General features: G+C 37.1%; 1 protein-coding gene across 4 annotated transcripts in view; it reads left to right on the forward strand.

Annotated features, from left to right (window-relative positions):
* The window catches only part of XRN1 (5'-3' exoribonuclease 1), a 119,517-nt gene that overhangs the window by 79,108 nt on the left and 18,176 nt on the right, over nucleotides 1–22,233 (forward strand). For all 4 annotated transcript variants that reach the window (XM_045037486.1, XM_045037487.1, XM_045037488.1 and 1 more), the window contains 6 exons: nucleotides 960–1,016; nucleotides 1,150–1,282; nucleotides 9,231–9,300; nucleotides 11,636–11,843; nucleotides 13,140–13,235; nucleotides 18,473–18,581. In XM_045037486.1, coding sequence (XP_044893421.1) covers nucleotides 960–1,016; nucleotides 1,150–1,282; nucleotides 9,231–9,300; nucleotides 11,636–11,843; nucleotides 13,140–13,235; nucleotides 18,473–18,581 — 673 coding nt within the window. The remainder of the gene's footprint in view (nucleotides 1–959; nucleotides 1,017–1,149; nucleotides 1,283–9,230; nucleotides 9,301–11,635; nucleotides 11,844–13,139; nucleotides 13,236–18,472; nucleotides 18,582–22,233) is intronic.

Consider the following 22,233-nt stretch of genomic DNA (forward strand, 5'->3'; position numbering starts at 1 on the left):
CAATATATAAATACATGAACTCTACTGTATGGCCTCTAGCTTGGAGCTGTTTTGTGCCTTTTGTGCTTATTTCCATAAACTATGTTCTAAAGATAGGGGCTGCCGTATAAGTAAACTGCTGCCATTTTTCTTAGTAGATGAGAATTCATTTAAAAAATATTTAATGTGAATGGTAGTTATGGATTGCAATGGATATAAACTATGATAGAACAGGTAATAATATTTCTATCTTACAGTAAAAGGAAGCTGATGCTTGAGTGTGAGTTCACAAAATTAACAAGGAGTAAAGATGGGACAAAAGTCTTCTTCAGGCATTTGTCGATGATCAAAAAATTCAAACATCAAAGCCAATTTCATGAAAGATTCCAAAAGCAAGGACTTTGTTAAATGAATGCCACCTTAATTTTAATAAGTAGCCAGAAAACCGACAGTAATGTCATAGATCAGTACTTCATACCTTTTTTTCCTTTAATATAAATCTTCATTGGCCATCAGATATAATTCTTTTTAGAGTAAAAAAGTATTTGAGTAGGATAACATTTACATAAAGTTCCAAAAGATAAATCTAATCTTTTGTGTTAGAAATAAGGTTATTTTGGGGAATGGTAGTAACTGGGAGGGAATACAGGAGTTCTTATGTTGTGCTTACTAATGTTCTCTCTTGAACTCAGTATGGTTATACATAGATAAGCTCATAAAAACTCACAGGCTGTATGCATACAACTTTGCATTTTTCTGTGTCTTATACTTCAACAAAAATTTAATTAAAAAAATTTTTTAAGTATGTATTATTCCTCCTTGCTGCATCTGAAGAACTTCAGATATTCTTTTAATTACTCATTTGGCTTTTTAAATATAATCATGTCCAAATGAATAATAATTTTATATTTTTAACATAAAGTCAAATAACAATTTTATAATTTTATGTTTTTAAATATTTAAACATTTTTTTTCTTCAGCAAAGAAAGAATAATAAGAAGGTACGAGTGACAGTGAAGCCCCATTTGCTGTACAGAGTAAGTTTCCTATCAAAGAATTCAAAGTTGTTTTTACTTTGAAAGTGTAGAAAGAACACAATGTTTTTGTTATAGTAATAGAAAAACTATTTCAAATTAGAGTTAATAATAATTAAAGCTTTCTTCTCTTCAGCCTTTAGAACAGCAACATGGAGTCATTCCTGATCGAGATGCAGAATTTCGTCTTTTTGACCGTGTGGTAAATGTGAGAGAGAACTTTTCAGTTCCAGTTGGCCTTCGGGGCACCATCATAGGAATTAAAGGGGGTAATATCTCAGTACTTGGTGTGTCTTCAACTGTTTCTGTATTGTAAAGTAAAACACAAATTAAGTGTCTTATATCTAAGCAGAGAGCAATAATGTACATAGTTAACTGTATTGCACACTTAAAAATCATTAAGATGGTAAATTTTATGTCGTGTATTTTTTATTAAAAAGAAAAATATGAGAAAATGGAGGGAAAAAGGAAGAAGCAACTAAGGATCTAAATGTGCCTCAGAGGGATGCCTGGCATGAGCTGCTTTGCAGCATAGATTCCAAAAAAAGTCAAAGTAGCATGAAGCAACATATCAGGTGCCAAGGGGTCAGGGTGTTGGCAGCACTGTCCTTTCTTGTCTCAGGCACTCAACCTTGGTGTGATTGTTTGGGCGAGGAATGGTAAGGGTCAGATGGGTGTGATGAAACAACAAGCCCCTGCTGCTATCTGCTCAACCCTATGCATCAGCTGTTCAAATACTGAGCTTATTGGATTGTATTCTAGTCAAGTTGTCTTGGGACCCTGATAACGTAGAAGTTTCCTTTCTTCTGACCACTCCTATCAGTAATAGTGACTACTTGGGATTTTGTCTTGAGAAGGATTTTAAAATTGAATCTATGCTGAGTGGGAAAGAGCTTTGTCATTGATTTTTAACTATGTCTGCCATGGACATGGAATAAAAAGGGGAGTATTTGTCGTTACTGTCCTCAGTTGAGACCTCATCTCCATAGTCATCTTTACTAGAGGGAGTGAACAATCCTCATATCTTTTACAATCTTAATAATCTTCTGAGAAATGGCCCCTCCCTCAGATGGGGAATGGGAACCTAGAAGGTGAGCTTTAAGCCTTCAGAGGAGAAACTCCTGCCTCTCATTGAGCCTCACTTTCTTGAGTTTAGATTTCAAGTAAAAGTGTCAGGCTAAAAGGTACGGCTGGATGTTGGACACTGGATGAGCTCTGCAGACTTGGTTTTGGCTGGGCAGTAAAGGATCTGTCTTACTGCAAGACCTTCAAAACTGCAAACTCCAAAGGCCCCAATAGTTCATTTTTGCCTAGTCCTTGTTTTTAAAAAAAAAAAATTTTTTTTCAACGTTTATTTATTTTTGGGACAGAGAGAGACAAAGCATGAACCGGGGAGGGTCAGAGAGAGAGGGAGACACAGAATTGGAAACAGGCTCCAGGCTCTGAGCCATCAGCCCAGAGCCCGACGCGGGGCTCAAACTCACGGACCGCGAGATCGTGACCTGGCTGAAGTCAGATGCTTAACCGACTACGCCACCCAGGCGCCCCCCTAGTCCTTTTTAATAAAAAAATACAGACATCCCTCCACTCCTACCACAGGCTAGGATATTATCAGATATTATGTTAGGGTTTTCCAGAGAAACAGAAGCAATAAAGTGGAAAGGAGTAGGGGAAGGGTGGAGAGAAAAAAAGAGAGGGAGATGGAGGGGAGTGGGAGGGTTAGTCAATTCTCAAGTAATGTGACTGTATTATTAATTTGGGCTTAGAGTTCAAAACGTTATTATAGCTAATTATTTCACTTTACCTTGGCATTTTGGATAAATTTAATCTTGCCAGATATATCTCATGAGCTTCTCTGCCAAATGTATTCTTCTCTGTTCCTATCTAAATTTATTGCAATCTTTCTCATGTGTCTCATATCTCAGTTATGACATCCATAATCAACCAAGTCATCTCAGCCAGAACCTTGGAGTCATCTTTGGTGTCTCCATCCTTTTTATCTACACAGGTCACAGACCCCTGCCAATTCTATCTAATAATATTTCTGTTCTCTCCATTCTCTTCCTTTTATTAAATAAACTACGATGTTTTCAGATCTTTGTCATCTTTTATCTGTCTTACTGCAAGGCCTTCAAAACTGCAAACTCCAAAGGCCCCAATAGGTCATTTTTGCTTTTGTTTCCCTTGCCTCCAGAGATGTGTCTAGTAAGAAGTTGCTGCAGCCAAGGTCAAAGAGGTCGTTGCCTGCTTTCTCCTCTAGGATTTGGATGGTTTCACGTCTCACATTTAGGTCTTTCATCAATTTTGAATTTATCTTTGTGTATGGTGTAAGAAAGTGGTCCGGTTTCATTCTTCTAAATGTCACTGTCCAGTTTTTCCAGCACCATTTGCTGAAGATACTGTCTTTTTTCCATTAGATACTCTTTGCTGCTTTGTGAAAGATCAGTTGGCCATACATTTGTGGGTCCATTTCTGGGTTCTGTATTCTATTTTATTGGTCTATGTGTCTGTTTTTGTGCCAATACCATACTGTCCTGATGCCTACGGCTTTGTAGTAGAGGCTAAAGTCTGGGATTGCGATGCCTCCCACTTTGGTTTTCTTCTTCAATATTACTTTGGCTATTCAGGGTCTTTTGTGGTTCCATACAAATTTAAGGATTGTTTGTTCTAGCTTTGAGAAGAATGCTGGTACAATTTTGATTGATATTGCATTGAATGTGTAGATTGCTTTGGGTAGTATTGACATTTTGACAATATTTATTCTTCCAATCCATGAACATGGAATGCTTTTCCATTTTTTTGTGCCTTCTTCAATTTCCTTCATAAGCTTTCTCTAGTTTTCAGCATACAGGTCTTTTACATCTTTGGTTAGGTTTATTCCCAGGTATCTTATGGTTCTTGGTGCTATTGTAAATGGGATCAGTTTCTTTATTTCTCTTTGTGTTGCTTCATTATTGGTGTATAAAAATGCAACCGATTTCTGTACATTGATTTTGTACCCTGCGACTTTGCTGAATTCATGTATCAGTTCTAGAAGTCTTTTAGCCAGTCTTTCGGGTTTTCCAAGTTGTCTGAGAAAAGTGAAAGTTTGACTTCTTCTTTGCCAATTTTGATGGCCTTTTTATTCTATTTTGTTGTCTGATTGCTGGTGCTCGGGTTTCCAATACTATGTTAAACAACAGTGGTGAGAGTGGACATCCCTGTCGTGTTCCTGATCTCAGCAGGAAAGCTCTCAGTTTTTCCCCATTGAGGATGATATTAGCTGCTGGCTTTTCATATATGGCTTTTATGATGTTTAAGTATGTTCATTCTATCCCGAATTTCTTGAGGGTTTTTATTAAACGTTGTTGTATTTTGTCAAATGGTTTTTCTACATCTGTTGACAGGATTATATGGTTCTTATCCTTTCTTTTATTAATGTGATGTATCACATTGATTGATTTGCAAATATTGAACCAGACCTGCAGCCCAAGAATGAATCCCACTTGATCATGATGAAGAATTCTTTTTATATGCTGTTGAATTCAGTTTGCTAGTATCTTGTTGAGAATTTTTGCATCCATGTTCATCAGGGATATTGGCCTGTAGTTCTCCTTTTTTTGTGGGGTCTCTCTCAGGTTTAGGAATCAAGATAATGTGGGCTTCATAGAATGAGTCCATAAGTTTTCCTTCCATTTCTATTTTTTGGAATAGCTTGAGAAAGATAGGTATTATCTCTGCTTTAAATGTCTGGTAGAATTCCTCAGGGAAACCATCTGGTCCAGGACTCTTACTTGTTGGGAGATGTTTTGTTTTTTGTTTTGTTTTGTTTTTAATTAATTTTTTTGTTTTAACATTTATTTATATTTGAGAGAAAGAGACAGAGCATGAGCAGGAGAGGGGCAGAGAAAAAGGGAGACACTGATTGGAAGCAGGCTCCATGCTCCGAGCTGTCAGCACAAAGCCCAGGGTGGGGCTCAAACTCACAAGCCGTGAGATCATGACCTGAGCTGAAGTGAGAAGCTTAACTGAGTGAGTCACCCAGGTGCTCCCGTTGGGAGATTTTTGATAACTGATTCAATTTCTTCACTAGTTATGGGTCTGTTCAAATTTTCTATTTCTTCCTGTTTGAGTTTTGGTAGTGTGTGGGTGTCTAGGAATTTCTCCATTTCTTCCAGGTTGTCCTGTTTTTTGGCATATAATTTTTCATAGTATTCTCTGATAATTGCTTGTATTTCTGAGGCGTTGGTAGTGATAAATCCATTTTCATTCATGATTTTATCTATTTGGGTCATCTCTCTTTTTGAGAAGTCTGGCTAGGGTTTTATCAATTTTGTTTATTTTTTCAGAAAACCAACTCTTGGTTTCATTGATCTTTTCTACTGTTTTGTTTTGTTTTGTTTTGTTTGTGGGTTTTTTTTTGGATTCTGTATTATTTATTTCTGCTCTGATATTTATTCTTTCTCTTCTTCTGCTGGGTTTGGGGTTTCTTTATTGTTCTGCTTCTAGTTCCTTTAGGTGTGCTGTTAGATTTTGTATTTGGGATTTTTCTTGTTTCTTGAGGTAGGCTTGGATTGCAGTGTATTTTCCCCTTAGGACTACCTTTGCTGCATCCCAAAGGGTTTGGAGTGTTGTGTTGTCATTTTCATTTGTTAACATATATTTTCAAATTTCTTCTTTAATTGCCTGGTTGACCCATTCATCCTTTAGTAGGATGTTCTTTAACCTTCATGCATTTGGAGGTTTTCCAAACTTTTTCCTGTGGTTGATTTCAAGTTTCATAGCATTGTGATCTGAAAGTATGCATGGTATGATCTCAGTTCTTTTGTATTTGTTGAGGGTTGTTTTGTGACCCAGTATGTGATCTGTCTTCCTTGTGCACTTCAGAAGAATGTATATTCTGCTGCTTTAGGATGAAAAGTTCTAAGTATATCTGTCAAGTCCATCTGGTCCAGTATATCATTCAGAGCCATTGTTTCTTTATTGATGTTCTGTCTAGATGATCTATCCATTGTTGTAAATGGAGTATTAAAGTCCCCTGTAATTACCACATTTTTATCAATAAGATTGCTTATGTTTATGATTAATTTTTTTATATATTTGGGTGATTCCAAATTTTGTGCATAAATATTTATAATTGTTAGCTCTTCTTTATGGAGAGACCCCTTAATTATTATATAATGCCCTTCTTCATCTCTTGTTACAGTCTTTAGTTTAAAATCTAGTTTGTCTGATATAAGTATGGCTACTCCAGCTTTCTTTTGACTTCCAGTAGCATGATAGATGGTTCTCCATCCCCTCACTTTCAACCTGAAGGTGTCCTCAGGTCTAAAATGGATCTCTTGTAGACAGCAAATAGTTGGGTCTTATTTTTTTTTATACATTCTGATACCCTGTGTCTTTTGATTGGAGCATTTAGTCCATTTACATTCAGTGTTATTATTAAAAGATACGGGTTTAGAGTCTTGTGTTGTCTGTAGGTTTTGTGCTTGTAGTGATGGCTCTGGTCCTTGGTGGTCTTTGCAATACTCACAGAGTCCCCCTTAGGATCTCTTGTAGTGCTGGTTTAGTGGTGATGAATTCCTTCAGTTTTTGTTTGTTTGGGAAAACCTTCATCTCTTCTTCTATTCTGAATGACAGGCTTGCTGGATAGAGGATTCTTGGCTGCATGTTTTTCCTATTCATCACATTGAAAATTTCCTTCCACTCCTTTCTGGCCTGCCAAGTTTCAGTAGATAGGTCTGCTACTACCCTTATGTCTACCCTTGTAAGTTAAGGCCCATTTATCCCTAGCTGCTTTCAGAATTCTCTCTTTGTCTTTGTATTTTGCCAGTTTCACTGTGATATGTCGTGCAGAAGATCAATTCAGGTTACATCTAAAGGGAGTTCTCTGTGCCTCCTGGATTTCAATGTCTGTTTCCTTCCCCAGATTGGGGAAGTTCTCAGCTATGATTTGTTCAAGCACACCTTTGGCCCCTTTCTCTCTTCTTCTTCTGGAACTCCTATGATATAGATATTGTTCCATTTCATTGAATCACTTAGTTCTCTAATTCTCCCTTCATGATCCAGAATTTTTTTATCTCTCTCTCTCAGCTTCATCTTTTTCCATAATTTTATCTTCTATTTCACCTATTCTCCCCTCTGCCTCATCATTTCTCACTGTCACCTCCTGTAGTTTATTTTGCACCTCATTTACAACATTTTTTAATTTATCATGACTGTTTTTCAGTTCCTTGATCTCTGTAGCAATAGATTCTCTCCTGTCTTCTATACTTTTTTCAAGTCCAGCAATTAATCTTATGACTATTATTCTAAATTCTTGTTCACATATATTGTTTATATCTGTTTTGAGAAATTCTTTAGCTGTCATTTCTTCCTGGAATTTCTTTTGAGAATTTTTCCATTTTGTCATTTTGGCTAGTTTTTTTGTCCCTTATGTGTGTTTTAAAAGCTCGTTATGTGTCCTGCACCTGCAAACACTACCATATTAAAGAGGGGTCATACATTGTCCAGGGCCTGGCCCTGTAGAAGATGTTTTTTTGGAGAGTGTTACTTGCTCTCTGTTGTTGTGACTTTGGTTACTTTATCTCCCTGTCCGTAGTGATGTTTTGAACCCTCCGCCAGGTGTACTTTGATTTGTTCGCTAAAGTAGCCCTGGAAAGGAAAACAAACAAAAACAAACAAACACACAAATAAACAAAAAACCCAAAAACAAAAAGCCAGAAACACCAGCTACAAGTAAACAACATGGTGGAAGTGGTGCTGATAGAAGAGGCCTTATCCCATACAAAGAAATGACAGGGGTGGGGAAAAAGAAAAAATAAAAGTTGACCAGAGAAACTATACAGCTTAATCCAAAGAGAGAGAGAGAGAGAAAAAGGAAAATAAAGGAGGAAAAAGGGGAAAAAGAAAATAAAATTGTCCAGACAGAAACTATATGGCTTAATTCAGAGAGAGAGAGAGAGAGGAGAATAAAGAAGGAGGTGTGGAACATGTATCAAGAGAATGGATTAAATATGTCTGCTTGAACAAACCAATAACCAGAGTAACCAGACTAGAGGAGGGAAGAGATAAGAAGGAGAAAAGGAAGGAAGAACATATCTATAAATAAGAATTGTCTGAGAATTAAACCAGGCAGTGCAACAGCACTGGTCTGGAGGAGGGGCTGTCTGGTGCTGTCTGTCAGCGTCAATCCCACTCCAGCAGATATGCAGTTACCAGGTGCAGAGGAGTGTGGTTTGGTTTAGGCAGGTCACATCTCCACTGTGGGCCCTAGGGCCGATGCCTGAAGCCCCACCTTGTTGGTAATGGGGAGAAAAATGACAACGCCCCAGTCTCTCCTCCACAGACCAGGTGTCCCAAACCATTCTGTTTAAGCCATCCTCACTGTGCCATGGGTGCAATCAAGGCGGTTTGTCCTGCCCGGCCGACTCCTGTGCCCTGGCACTTGCCTGGGATTCAAACTCCTGCTCCATGTGCCCGGGTACTGGGGGAGTGCCACTCTCTGACTGGCGGAGGCAGTCAGGCTTTGTCATGTCCCACAGCAGTCCAGGGAGAGGATCACTTTCTCCCACTGTGGACTGTGCCCCTGACCTAGCCACCGAACCTGGGGCTGACTCCCCTCCTGCCCAGGTGCGTGATCCAGGCAGCCAGCCCAGTCCAGAGAAAGCCCCTCAATTAGAGATTGGCCCTTTCTCTGTCCAGGTCCATGGTTTTTCTCTTGTCCAGATACAGTCCTATGCTTCCCCAGCCTCTCTTTCTTGTCCTTTGTCTCTGCAGAAGGGGATCCCTTCCCTCCGTTCAATTTATCTCTCCCAGTTCGCAGTCACACACCTCTGGCCCGTCAGGTTGTCCTGGTGGGTTCCTGGAAGCTACTGTCTCTTTGCCTCCCAGACTCTTGGAATTCAAAGTCCTTTATCTTCAACCTTGCTTTGTTTGAGAGAGGAGGGAACTTCAGATCCCCCTACTTCTCTGCCATGTTGGCCCCTCCCCTTATTATGAATAATTTCAAACATAGACAAAAGCAGAGAGAAAAACATGATTAATCTTCCCAAAGCATATAATTTAAAATATTATTTTGCTTTAAATTAATACCGGTAATCTGTGAGTTTATCTATTTTTCATTTAGTGTATTCCCCTGCACTACTTTTTGATAATTGTAATTAATGTTTCTCAAAGTTCAAAAACTTATAAGCTGATTTTTCATTATATGATTTTTAAATCTCTTTTTTTTCACAGCTAACAGAGAAGCTGATGTACTATTTGAAGTATTATTTGATGAAGAATTTCCCGGAGGCTTAACAATAAGGTTTGTATTTCCTGATGATAATTATACTTTGTGAATATGAACATGTGACCAGTGACTTTACTGTACTTATTTGTCTCCGTTTTGAATTCCTCTTATATGCAAGACATCATACTTGCTACCAGGGAAGGTAGCAATGAGTAAGACAGACACGCTTTCTACTTTCACAGAGCTTTCATTTTAGTGGGGGAGATAATTGTGTAACTGATTATAATATTAGTTATTTAGTTAAAATGTGAGAAGTGCTGGGAAGGAAAAGTTCAGGTTTCTATAAGAGTATAACTTGTCCTGAGAATTCTAGAAAGCCTTCTTGACAAGTATTTAAGATGAGACTTAAAGAATGAATAATAGCTAACTGGAGGAAGAGGGAAGAAGAATGTTAAGTGGTCATGAAGAAGAAATAACAACATATAACAAAGGACCTATTCAGTCATTCAAAAAAAAAAAAATGCAAGTGTGTCTGAACTTTAACAAGATTAGAGTAAAAGAGAAAAGCAAGAACCACACTGCAGGAACTTGTAAGCCAACTTTGAGGACATGTTAAGATTTTGGTATCTTGGCCTTCATCCTTAAAGCAATGTGAAGTCATCAAAATCAAAGCTGTGACATCAGATTTGCATTTTAGTGGAATTGTGGATGCTGAAGCCAGACTCAGGTGGTTTGAGGAGGCAGGAAATGGAGCTGGCCCTTGAGAAGTTTGACCATGAAGGAGAGAAAAGATAACTAGAGGTTAGCAGGTTTAAAGGAAGAGAATTGGATTTTTTGTTTAAATTAGTATGGGTGAGTTTTATTCATTTGGGGGAAGCACTGATAGAAAATGTACAGGAAAAAGGATTATGATAGAATGAAAAGTACATGGAATGGGTTCTCTCACTTATTCTTTGAGTTACCTTGAGTAGGTAGTTAAAAGCATTCTGACCCTCAATTTCCTCATTTATAATGAAGATACATACTTCACTAGATTCTTGTGAGGATTAAATGAAGTCCTTTCCAGTTTCCTGTCTCCCTTCTAGAAACTAGCTGGAAAGCTAAACTGAATTTAGCTTAGTTTCTTTTTCTCCTCTATTTTGATTAGTGACTAATTAAATAAAAAATTGATTACTCTGGTTTAGTCTCTTTTCTTTTTAAAAGTAGGCTCCACACCCAGCATGGAGCCCAAGACGGCTTGAACTCATGACCCTGAGATCTGAGCCAAGATCTAGAGTCGAACACTTAACCAACTGAGCCACCCAGGCACCCCTTGTTTAGCTTATTTGCATAAAATCACTATTGTCAGTCCTTTTCCAAGTAACCCTCACAATGCTATTACTGTTGTTTTACAACTCAAATGTGCCTGTTACCGAAAGACTTTAACTGTCTACAGTCTTCAAATGCAGCAGCAGTCTGGATCTCATATCTGATTTTATTTTTCATGAAAATGTTTGATCACCAGTAACCTTAGCCCAGTAACTTAGAAGATACATTTTTAAGATGATTAACTTTTTTCTCAGTGTCTTTTTTTTCACTCCTAGGTAGAGGCACTGGATTTCTTTACTGATAGAGAGCTGTGTAAAAGATTACCTGTACATTCATTTCTATAATGCAGAATCTTTAAGTATAGTTCTCATGAACATATTTTCTACAAATCATATAAAGATTTGTCATAAAATAATTCTACTCCATCATCTCTTAATATAAGAGGATTATATTCTTAGAAAAAGTGCATAATAGAGTTAAGAACTTTTGACAAGAGAAGATTTATTTTAATATCTAATATTTTTGTTAAGGCTAGGAAGGAAGGAAATCACAAATACTTGTCTTTTAAGCCTTCCTGGGTCCATAACTTTAAGATGGGAAGGTGAGGATAAAAAGGCTAGACTCAGCAATTGATCAGGAGACAAATGTGATCAAAGTTAACATTTGCCCTATTGTGTAGGGAGAGGTCCACTGAGAACAGTGCCGCATTTGAGTATCTCCTGGTCTTTCATAAACCAAACTGTACATCCCAGTTTTTAAAAGAAGCTTGACATTTAATTCATAAATTTTTAGTTATACTCAGATATTTTGTTACCAGCCTTCTGAGAGCAAACTAACACATACACACATCCCTTGCACACCACACCTGTAGAAGAGTTGTTCCCCCACTTGGTAGCACTGAGTAGTCTATTCAGAAACTTTTCAGAAATGTATCATCTTATAAATTGAGATCTTTCTATGATTTCAGGTTCCTCTGCTGAATTTAAGAGTAACGTTTATTAATTCAGATTATGGACTGAGTGTCCACCCAAAAATAATTTGATTTGTCTGCTCCCTAACACATTTAGTATTATTTCCCCCTGAAATAACTGTTTACTTTTAGGTGCTCACCTGGTAGAGGTTATCGACTGCCAACAAGTGCCTTGGTGAATCTTTCTCATGGGAGTCGCTCTGAAACTGGAAATCAGAAGTTGACAGCCATTGTGAAACCACAACCAGCTGTGAATCACTATAGCTCAAATTCATCAATTTCCTCTGGGCATTTGGGAGGCCTGAACCATTCCCCGCAATCACTTTTTGTTCCTACTCAAGTAAGGCGCTTAGTCTCATTTCTTTCTGCCCCTTACAAATCACAGGCAGACTTTGTAAGTGGAAACATAATTTGACTTAGTTTTTAAAAAAATTTTAGTTCAAATCAATTTCAGATTTATTTTAAGTTAATGGACTAGTAAAGAGTGCTACTGATAGCCTTCTACCTCTGTTATAAAATTAATTATATTAAAGAAGAAACACATTTTTTAAATAGCCTGAGGATGTCTGTTTTGTTTTCATATATTTACCTTTGAAACTAAAGTTTCCATTTTTTTCTTATATAACTCAAATGTTATATCTACTACAAAATAACATGAATTTGAAACGTTAACAGGGAGAGAATTAAATTTATTAAAAGTTATTTACAAGTTTCTACTATGTAACTCATGGATGATTTACTTCATTTTATCTTTCTGGGGACAAAATTGAATTGTTTGTGAGAGACACTTTAACCTTATTCCATGTCCCCAAATCTTAATCACATTTTTTATCTTAACCTCACTTTAATCCAAGTAATATGTGTTCATTATAGACTAATTAGAAAACACAGATAAGGAGATAAGAGCAAAGGAAACAGAAGCAAAAATACTCTCAAATTTCATAGGTAACCACTATTAAATTTTGGTGCATATTTTTTCAGAGTTTAATCTGAACAAAATCAGTTCCCCATAAGTAATAGGTGATTTTTAATCTATTAGATGCTTTTGTGTAAGAGGAAGATTTTAAGAATAAAATCATTAGATACTAGTTTGAATGAGTTAATATATCAGTACATTGGAAGGCAAAAAAAATATTTTCATAGGAATATTGATTTAGTATAATCCATAGCATTTGTCATGCTTTAAAGATTTTTCAATTGGGGCACCTGGGTGGCTCAGCCAGTTAAGTGTCTGACTTTGGCTCAGGTCATGATCTCACAGTTCATGACTTCAAGCCCCACATCAGGCTCTGTGCTGACAGCTCAGAGCCTGGAGCCTATTTCAGATTCTGTGTCTGCCTTTCTCGGTCTGCCCCTACCCCATTTGTGCTCTCTCTGTCTCACAAAAATAAGGAAATAAACATTTTACTTTTCAGTAAAACCATTCAAAACTAGTTACATATGATGAAGGCCATTTCCACTCCAATAGAATATTTTTATGATTACCGGGCTCCAGAAAAAAAGAACTGAGATTTCAGATAACCGAAGTTAAGATCCTGTCTACTGCTAATTAACTTTAGTGAATTAATTTTATTTTTTAATATGAATCTTAATTTTTTTGTTTCACTTCCTTAAGAAATTTTTTGTGCTTTGCCAGGTACCTAGTAAAGATGATGATGAATTTTGCAACATTTGGCAGTCCTTACAGGGATCTGGAAAGGTTCAGCACTTTCAGCCAACTCTACAAGAGAAGGTTAGTATACCTAGTTTGATGGACATTTAATTTAAAAAAACAACAACAGAGTGCCTAGGTGGCTCAGTCAGTTAAGTGACCAACTCTTGATTTCAACTCAAGTCATGATCTCATGGTTCATGGGATCGAGCCCCCCGTGGGGCTCAGTGCTGACAGCATGGAACCTGCTTAGGATTCTTTCTCCCCCTCTCCCTTTCCTCTCCCATGATCTCTCTCTCTCTTTCTCCCCCTTCCTCTCTCTACCTCTCCCATGATCTCTCTTTCTCTCTCAAAATAAATAAACTTTAAAGACAACAACAACAAGATTTACATTTCTCTTTTGGGTATACAATGACTAGTTTTCTTCAGAAATCTCATAAAAGAGAAATAATGCTTTTAATCACGAATGTTCAGAATTCTCTTCAGCCATATGTAAAAGTTTTTGGACTCATAAGTGGGAATACAGATAATTTTTCTTTTAAATCAGTTTTGGATTTTATGTTAGTTGTTTGCAAAATCATAATAACTGTATTTTAAATTCAGGAGAGGCTTTGGGGTGCCTCGGTGGCTCAGTCAGTTAAGCATCCAGTTTCAGCACAGGTCATGATCTCACGGTTGTGGGTTTGATCCCTGCATCGGGCTCTGTGCTGACAGCTTGGAGCCTGGAGCCTGCTTCAAATTCTGTGTGTGTGTCTCCCTCTCTGCCTCTCCCCCACTCGTGTTCTATTTCTCAAAAATAAATAAACATTAAAAAAAGGTTTTTTTAAATAAGTTCAGCAGAGGCCTTAATGGCACTTATTAACTTACTCATTTTCACTTGCATGTATAGCTTTATTCTGGCAGTTGGTTTTCTTAAATGTGAATGAGCAAATTCATATTCCCTAATAGAGATTAAGAAGAAAAGAAATTCTGCTAACAAAAAAAAAAAAAAGTTGACTCAGACAAAAAATAATAATAATAATAATACTACATTCCTACAACACAACTCTTCTTGCCAAGCTACTGACCTATCTTTTCAGGTCAAGAGGGAATGTTCTCTCAGGTTTATAAACCAGTAGCCTACACCATGAAGGCCTCTTTTGTTCTAATGTCCTCCAATAATGGTGGCATTATCAGAGTTTATCACAGTAGAGAGGAGAAAATATCAAGGGAAATGATGATAAAATAAACATAAAAAGTGAGAGGGACGAAATACACAGGTCTTCTCTGCCAATAGCTATTATAAATTTTGCTTATCATCCATAAATCCTTTCTACCTAAATATAATCTATATCCAGATTTTCAAACCCTCTTTTCCTCTCTACTTTATTTGATTCTGCTAACTACTCATTCTTTAGAAGTACTGTATTATCATTCATTCATTTCATTACTTCATTCAACATGTATTTGATTGCCTACCATGTACATTGTTCTATACAATGAGACATAGCTGTAAACAAAACAAAAACTCTGACCCTCAAACGATCGGTATCCTTGGGAGGAGAGGACAATAAATAAGTAAATTATATGGCATATTGGTAATACAAAAGTTTAAGGAAAAGTTCAGGGAAGGAGGATAAAAAATGTTGGCAGGAGAGGTAGAGGCAAGGTTTTGCAGTTTGAAATAGAATTATCAGGTAACATTTGAGTAAAGATTTGAATGAAATGAGGACTAGGGCATGTAGATATGTGAAGGGAGAGTATTCCAGACAAATTCAAAGACCCTGGTAGGAATCCAGGTGTACTCAAGGTAGAGAAAAAAGACTTATGGTTCTCAGTCAGTAGGGTGAGTTGTAATTAGAGAGGTGATACATCGATACAATGCAGGATCCTCTGGGTCGTTAATAAGGACACTGGTTTTTACCCAGTGAGATAAGGAATCAGTGAATGGTTTTGAGAAACAGAATGACATCTAATTTATATTTTAATGGGATCATTCTTTCTGCTATCTTGGGAATAGAATGTATAGGAGCCAGGGTAGAAACAGATTAGTTAGGAGACTACTAGAACCATCAAGGTACAGTTGATAGTGACTTGGACCAAGGTAGTAGGGGGCTGTGAGAAGTGATCAAATTCTAGTCATATATGGAAGGGATTGTCATCTAATGACAAATTGGATACGGGGTTAAAAGAAAAAAAATGAATTAAAGAGTGTAACTCTTAAGGTCTTAGTAACTAAAAGGATAGAGGGGCTGTTACCTGAAATGGATAAGATAGCAGGTCAAGTAGGTTTGTGGAGGAAGATATAGAGTTCAGTTTTGGTCATGGTAAATTTGAGGTATATATTAAACATCTAAGGGAAGATTAAGAGTTAGAAATTTGAGTGGAGATGCAGAGTCAGTGTCTCTGATAGTTACAGAGGAGAGAGAAATTTGGCATGTATTTGTTTATATGTTTATATCTATGTATATCCAAGGAAGTGGATGTAAACAGAGAAGAGGTCTAATAACTTAGCCTTAGAGAATTCCATCCTTAACGAGTCAGAGAGATTAGGTGAATCTGACAAAGAGGACTGAGAAGGAATGGCCAATGAGATAGGAAGAAAACCAGTAAAGTGTAGTGTTCTAAATGCCAAGTGAAGAATGGATGTCAAGTAGAATAATCAACTGTGTCAAATGCTGGTGATGGAGCAATTAAAATGAAAACTGAGAATTAATCATAGAGCTTTTGCATCTGAGGTCATTAGGAATCTTGGCAAGAACGGTTTCAAGTAGGGTGGTAAGAGTGAAATACCAAGAAGAGTGGGTTTAAGAGAGAAGAGGAGAAGAAAAAATAGAGGCAGAAAATATAGGCAGCTACTTCGAAGGAGTTACACTCTAAAAGGAAACATTACCCTGACTCCCTTCTTGGCCTTCTGCCATGTGTTCACCTTCTTTCTTAACCTCTGTTTTTCCAACCATTCACTGAGCACTGCTCCCTAAAACTGGACAACAAATTGTTTTTTTTTTTTTTCTTCCCCCTTTTGCCTTACTGTTTGGTGACATTTGCTCTTACCTCACTGCTAATTACCACTCAATCTATGTGATCCATACCTCTCAATCAAGATCTAAGCCAGTATCTCCAACTTTGTAGAAGACGGGTATAGATGGATACCCCACCATCATCTCAACCTCAAGATGTTTTAGAATTGACCTCACCTAAAGTTTCCTCTCTTATCCTTATTTCTAACACTACCATTTTTCCACGGCATATAATCTGATGAGCATGGAGTAAAAACTTTTTCCTTTTTTCCTCTTTTTTTTTTTTTTTTTTTTTTTGCTGTGAGACTCCAAATCTTTTTATTTCCTTTCGGTTCCCACAACTGGACCTTAGAGTGTTATCCTAAGCCTAGGTTAACCTTCTCCCTGTGCTTCCTGCTTCTTATCTCTTTCCTTTTTGGTCCTTCTTACGCAGTACTGCTTGATGCATCTTTCCTAATGATCTTTCCTGATGATCCTTTCACAAAACTGTGTGGACCCAGTGGCATAATTGGGCAAAATGTCTAATAAGAGCACCTGGGTTTGAAGTCAGTTTATTCCCTGAGGCACTGTGGTGTGATAAATCTGGTACCAGACTAAAAATCAGGAAATCAGATTTGGTGACTCAAATTGAGCAACTCTAACTTCCTTGGTCCTCTGGGGCCTTGTGTGTAAAATTAAGGCACTGGAGTTAGATGACCTCTTTTCCATCCGTAAAACAATATTATTCAAATATTCTAGAATGTACAGGGCTCCCTCTTCAGTACTAGTGGAATTCATTAGTTTCAACTGAAACTAATAGCTAGACCTTCTATAATCTAACTCTACCTAATTCTTATATAAAGTATATCCAAATATTTGATAAAATGGTCTGTTTTAGTAAGTTTGGTCTCTTTCCTTTCGCACAAGTAGATAATTCCCACAGGTTATGTGTTCTTACTGTTCCTTCCACATTCCTCTCTCACTACCAAAATTCCCCTAGATCTCAGTCTACTAGTCATTTTACTACCTATTTCCTTGAGATAGAACTCAACATTTGATACTGTATTTCTTCAGAATCGTCTGCATGCTGCTCCTGTTATTGGGTGCTATTTCATTATTTATACCAGCTAAACACTTTAATATTTCCAAGAAATATGAGATCATGTCTATCACTTACATCCATGAAGCATTAATAAGCAGCCTAATTTTCATCTGATGACCAAATTCTAGACAGCTCAACATGATTTTTAAAAAAGTATTCAGGGCACCTTGGTGGCTCACTCAGTTAAGCATCTGACTCTTGATCTCAGCTCAGGTTGTGAATTCAAGCCCTGCATTGGACTCCACACTGGGCATGAAGCCTACTTAAAAAAATTATTTTGTGGGGGTGTCGGGGTGGCGCAGTCGGTTAAGCATCTGACTTTGGCTCAGGTCATGATCTCATGGTTCACAAGTTTGAGCCCCCCATCAGACTCTGTGCTGACAGCTTAGAGCCTGGAGCCTGTTTCAGATCCTGTATCTCCCTCTCTCTCTGCCCCTCCCTTGCTCTCTCTCTCTCTCTCTCTCTCTCAAAAATAAAATATTTTAAAATTTGTTGTTTAGTTTTTTTTTAAGTATTCAAGCTTCTGGAAAAAGAAAAACTATGGAGACAGTGAAAGATCAGTAGTTGCCAAGGGGTTAGGGGGAAAGGATTAGTAGGCAGAGCACAGAAGATTTTTTAGGGCACTGAAAATAATCCGTATAATGGTGGATACATATCATTATACATTTGTCCAAACACACAGAATGTAACACCCAAGAGTGAACCCAGTGTAAACTATAGACTTTAAGTAATAATGAAATGTATGCAATTTAGGTTCATTAGTTGTAACAAATGTACCACTCTGGTTGGGGATGTTGACAATGGGGAATGCTATACATGTGTGGAGACCAAAGGTTTATGAAATGTCTCTGTACCTTTCTCTCAGCTTCATTTTGTACCTAAAGCTGCTTTTTAAAAAGTCTTTACAAAATATAAAATAAAAATAAAATTTTAAATATCTTTAAAAAATATTTAGGCCTTTATTGGAAAAATATGAGTAACAAATAGCTTTGTGTAGATATCAAATAGAACAACCCAAAAAACTATACCCAAAACTAGAATATTTTCTAATTAAACTTATGGCATACTTTTTCTTTGAAACAGTACTGTGAACATGGGTTTTAGAGTTAGAGCTCAAATATCAGCACTCCTGTTATTGAGTTCTACAATTTTTCTATCACTTTGAACCTCACTTTGAGGAAAAGTAGTTATAATATTAAAAGTTTGCTTAAATCATTTATAAGAATTTTAACTTTCAGATTGCAGTTCTACCTCAAGAAATAAGTCAAGTAACTCAACATCATAAAGCCGCCTTTACTGACAACATTGTTAAATGTCAGCAAAGAAAACATGAGCCTCACAAAAAATGTAAGTTTAAAGTTCAGAATAAACAAACTTATGATGCTAACTGCTTTTTTTTATTAATAAGTTTTATTGAGTTACAATTCACATACTATAAAATTCAGTCTTTTGAAGTATTTACAGTGATTTTTTTGGTGTTTTCACAAAGTTGTACAACGTATGCCACTATCTAAATTTAGAACATTTTATCACCCCAAAAAGAAACACCATACCTTTTTGCAGTCATTCCTCCAGCACCTGGAAACCATTAATTTACTTTCTACCGCTGTGGATTGACCTATTTGGACATTTCATATAATGGAATCATAACATTTGTGATTTTTTGTGACTGGCCTCTTTCACTTGGCATAATGAACATAAAGTGCATCTGTGTTGTAGTGTGTGTAAATACTTCATTCCTTTCTTTTTTTAATTTTTACATTCCTTTTTATGGCTGAATAATATTCCATTGTATGAATACTACATTTTGTTTATCCATTCATCCATTGATGGACAGTTGGGTTGCTTCCACTTTGGGGCTAAAATGAGTAATGCTGCTGTGAATATCCATGTACAAGTTTTTTGTGTGAACATATGTTTGCAGTTCTCTTGGGCATATACCCAATTGAATTGAACTACTGAGTCGTATGTTAACTCTATGTTTAACTTTTTGTGGAGCTACCAAACTGTTTTCCAAAGTGGCTGTACCATTTACATTCCTACCACCAATATATGGGAGTCCAGTTTTTCTGCATCCTCCATAATACTTGTTATTGCTCATCTTTTTTATTCTAGCCATCCTGGTAGGTATAAAGTGAAATCTTTGTGGTTTTCATTTGTGATTCATTAATGACTAATAAAATTGAGGATCTTTTCATGTCCCTATTGGCAGTTTGTATATTTTCTTTGGAGAAATGTCTACTCAAATCCTTCGCTCATTTTTTTATTCATTTATTTATTTATTTACTTACTTACTTACTTACTTATTTATTTATTTATTTATTTATTTATTTATTTATTTATTTTGAGAGAGAGAGAGAGCATGAGCAAGCAAGCTGGGAGGAGACAGAGAGAGAGAGAGAGAGAGAGAGAGAGAGAGAGAGAGAGAATTCCAAATAGGCTCCATGCTCATTGTGGAGCCTGATATGGGGCACAATCCCATGACTGTGAGATCATGACCTAAGCTGAAATCAAGAGTCAGACACTCAAGTGACTGAGCCACCCAGGCACCCCACCTTTGCTGATTTTAAAACTGAGTTACTTTTCTTTTCATCCTTGAGTTGTGTGAGTCCTTTATCAAATCTGTATACTAAATGCTTATTCAGATATTTGATTTACAGATATGTGCTGTCATTCTGTGGGTTGTCTTTTTAACTTTATAGTGTCCTTGAAACACAGAAGTTTGTAGTTTTGATCAATTCTAATTGATCTATCTTTTCTACTTTTCTTTGGTTGCTTGTGCTTTAAGTGTCCTATCTAAGAAACCATTGCATAATCTAAGGTCACAAAGATTTACACTCATCTTTTCTCCTAAGAGATTTGTAGTTGTAGCTCTTATTTTAGGTCTTTATTAGTGTCTGTATATGGTATGAGGTAGGGGTCCATATTCCTTCTTTTGCATGTGGATATCCAGTTGTCTCAGCATCATTTGCTGAAAGACTATTCTTTTCCCATTGAATTCTTCTGGCACCCATTGAATTTTCTTGGCCCCCTTGTTAAAAATCAATTGACTATAGATGAATGGGTTTATTTCTGGCCTGTTAATTCTGTTCCACAGATGTGTATACCATCTTTATGCAAAGAATACCCTTTTCTTGTCTTGATCTTTCCGGTAAGCTTTCAGTCTTTCAGCTTAAGTGTAATGTTAGCTGTGGGGTTTTGGTAAATGGCCTTTATTAAATGAGGAATTTCCCTCCTATTCCTAGGTTGTTGATTTCCACCACCACCCCTCATTGGAGGGAGGGATATTGGATTTTGTCAGTTGCTATTTCTGTGCTTAATTAAAATGATATATTCCATTCATTGTTTTCTCTGTGGTGAACCAACCTTGCATTCTTGGGATAAATCCCCCTAGGTCACGGTGTATAATCTTTTTATATGCTATAAGATTTGATTTGCTAGTATTTTATTGAGGATTTTGGCATAGAATTATAGAGTGGGGATTGAGACTAGGGCAAGTTAAAAAGCCCCTAAGCTCACTGTTCTGAGAGTCCGACTTTTTCCTTGAATAAATACTCCCCGGATTGCTAAAAGCCTTTGATTCATTTCCATAGTTCTGAAAATTTGGATTCTGGTAATTTGTGCCCATTTTCTTGCTGCTTTTATGGAGGAGAGAACTTTTAGAAGTCCTTACTCTGACATTTTTGCTGATGTCTCCTTACTACTTTTTGAGATAAATTTTATTTAACATAATCCAGTTACTTTTCTGTGTATAAACATTTGCTTATTAAATTACTCCAACCTATATTACAATTTTTTATTAAAAATGTGTAGTAGGCACCTGTGTGATTCAGTTGGGTAAACATCAGACTTTGGCTCAGATCATGATCTCACAGTTTGTGAGTTTGAGCCCTGTATCAGCTGAGCTTGAGCCCCACTACTGGTGAACTCAAGCCCCACTTTGGGTGAGCACAAGCCCTGTTTCGGGTAAGCTCAAGCTCCACTTCAGGTGAGGTCGAGCCCCACCTTGGGTGAGCACGATCCCCACTTCGAGTGAGCCCTGCTTGTCTCTCTGTCCCTTTCTCTGTCTCCCTCTCTGCCCCTTGTGGGATTCTCTCTCTCCCTATCCCTCTCTCTCTGCCCCTCACTCACTTGTGCCCTCGCTCTCTAAAAAAATAAAATAAGAGGGGCGCCTGGGTGGCGCAGTCGGTTAAGCGTCCGACTTCAGCCAGGTCACGATCTCGCGGTCTGTGAGTTCGAGCCCCGCGTCAGGCTCTGGGTGGATGGCCCAGAGCCTGGAGCCTGTTTCCGATTCTGTGTCTCCCTCTCTCTCTGCCCCTCCCCCGTTCATGCTCTGTCTCTCTCTGTCCCCCCAAAAAATAAATAAATAAATAAATAAATAAATAAATAAATAAATAAATAAAATAAGAATAAAATCTTAATAAATAAAAATATGTATACTGTGTTGCAGTATTCTCTTAACATAATTTGTACATTTTTATTTTTTTCATTCCTTCAGTAGTGTTTACTGTGTTCCAGGCACAGTAGGGAATATAGATGCAGAGATAAGAATCTTCATCTTGCAGTTACTTTTTCTCTTCTCTTGATCAGAATGTTCCCAAATTGCTGAAAATTGCTCTTTGTGTTCAAAATATGACTCAGTTGTTATTCATTCATTTATTTATTCAGCTGCTACTGATTGAGCTGTTATGTGCAAGGTACTGTTTTAGGTGCAAGGGATATATGAGTGAACAAGATAGACAAGTTTTTCAGCCTAATGGACATTACATTCTAAGGCAAAGACCGGTAATAGACAAAAAAACCTATTCAATAAATTTCATAATCTGTAGTAATTATAAGTGCTATGATGAAAAATAAAGCAGATTAAAAGTATAGATAGGGGTGGTATTTTAAGTAGAGTGGTCAAGGGTTGCCTCTCTGAGGACATAAGCTTTGAGCAGAAACACCAAAAAAAGGGAGTGAAATGGGGTAAGTTATGCAGAACGTTTGAAGAGCTTTC

The sequence above is a fragment of the Felis catus genome, chromosome C2, assembly GCF_018350175.1.
Source record: "Felis catus isolate Fca126 chromosome C2, F.catus_Fca126_mat1.0, whole genome shotgun sequence".
NCBI lineage: Eukaryota > Metazoa > Chordata > Mammalia > Carnivora > Felidae > Felis > Felis catus.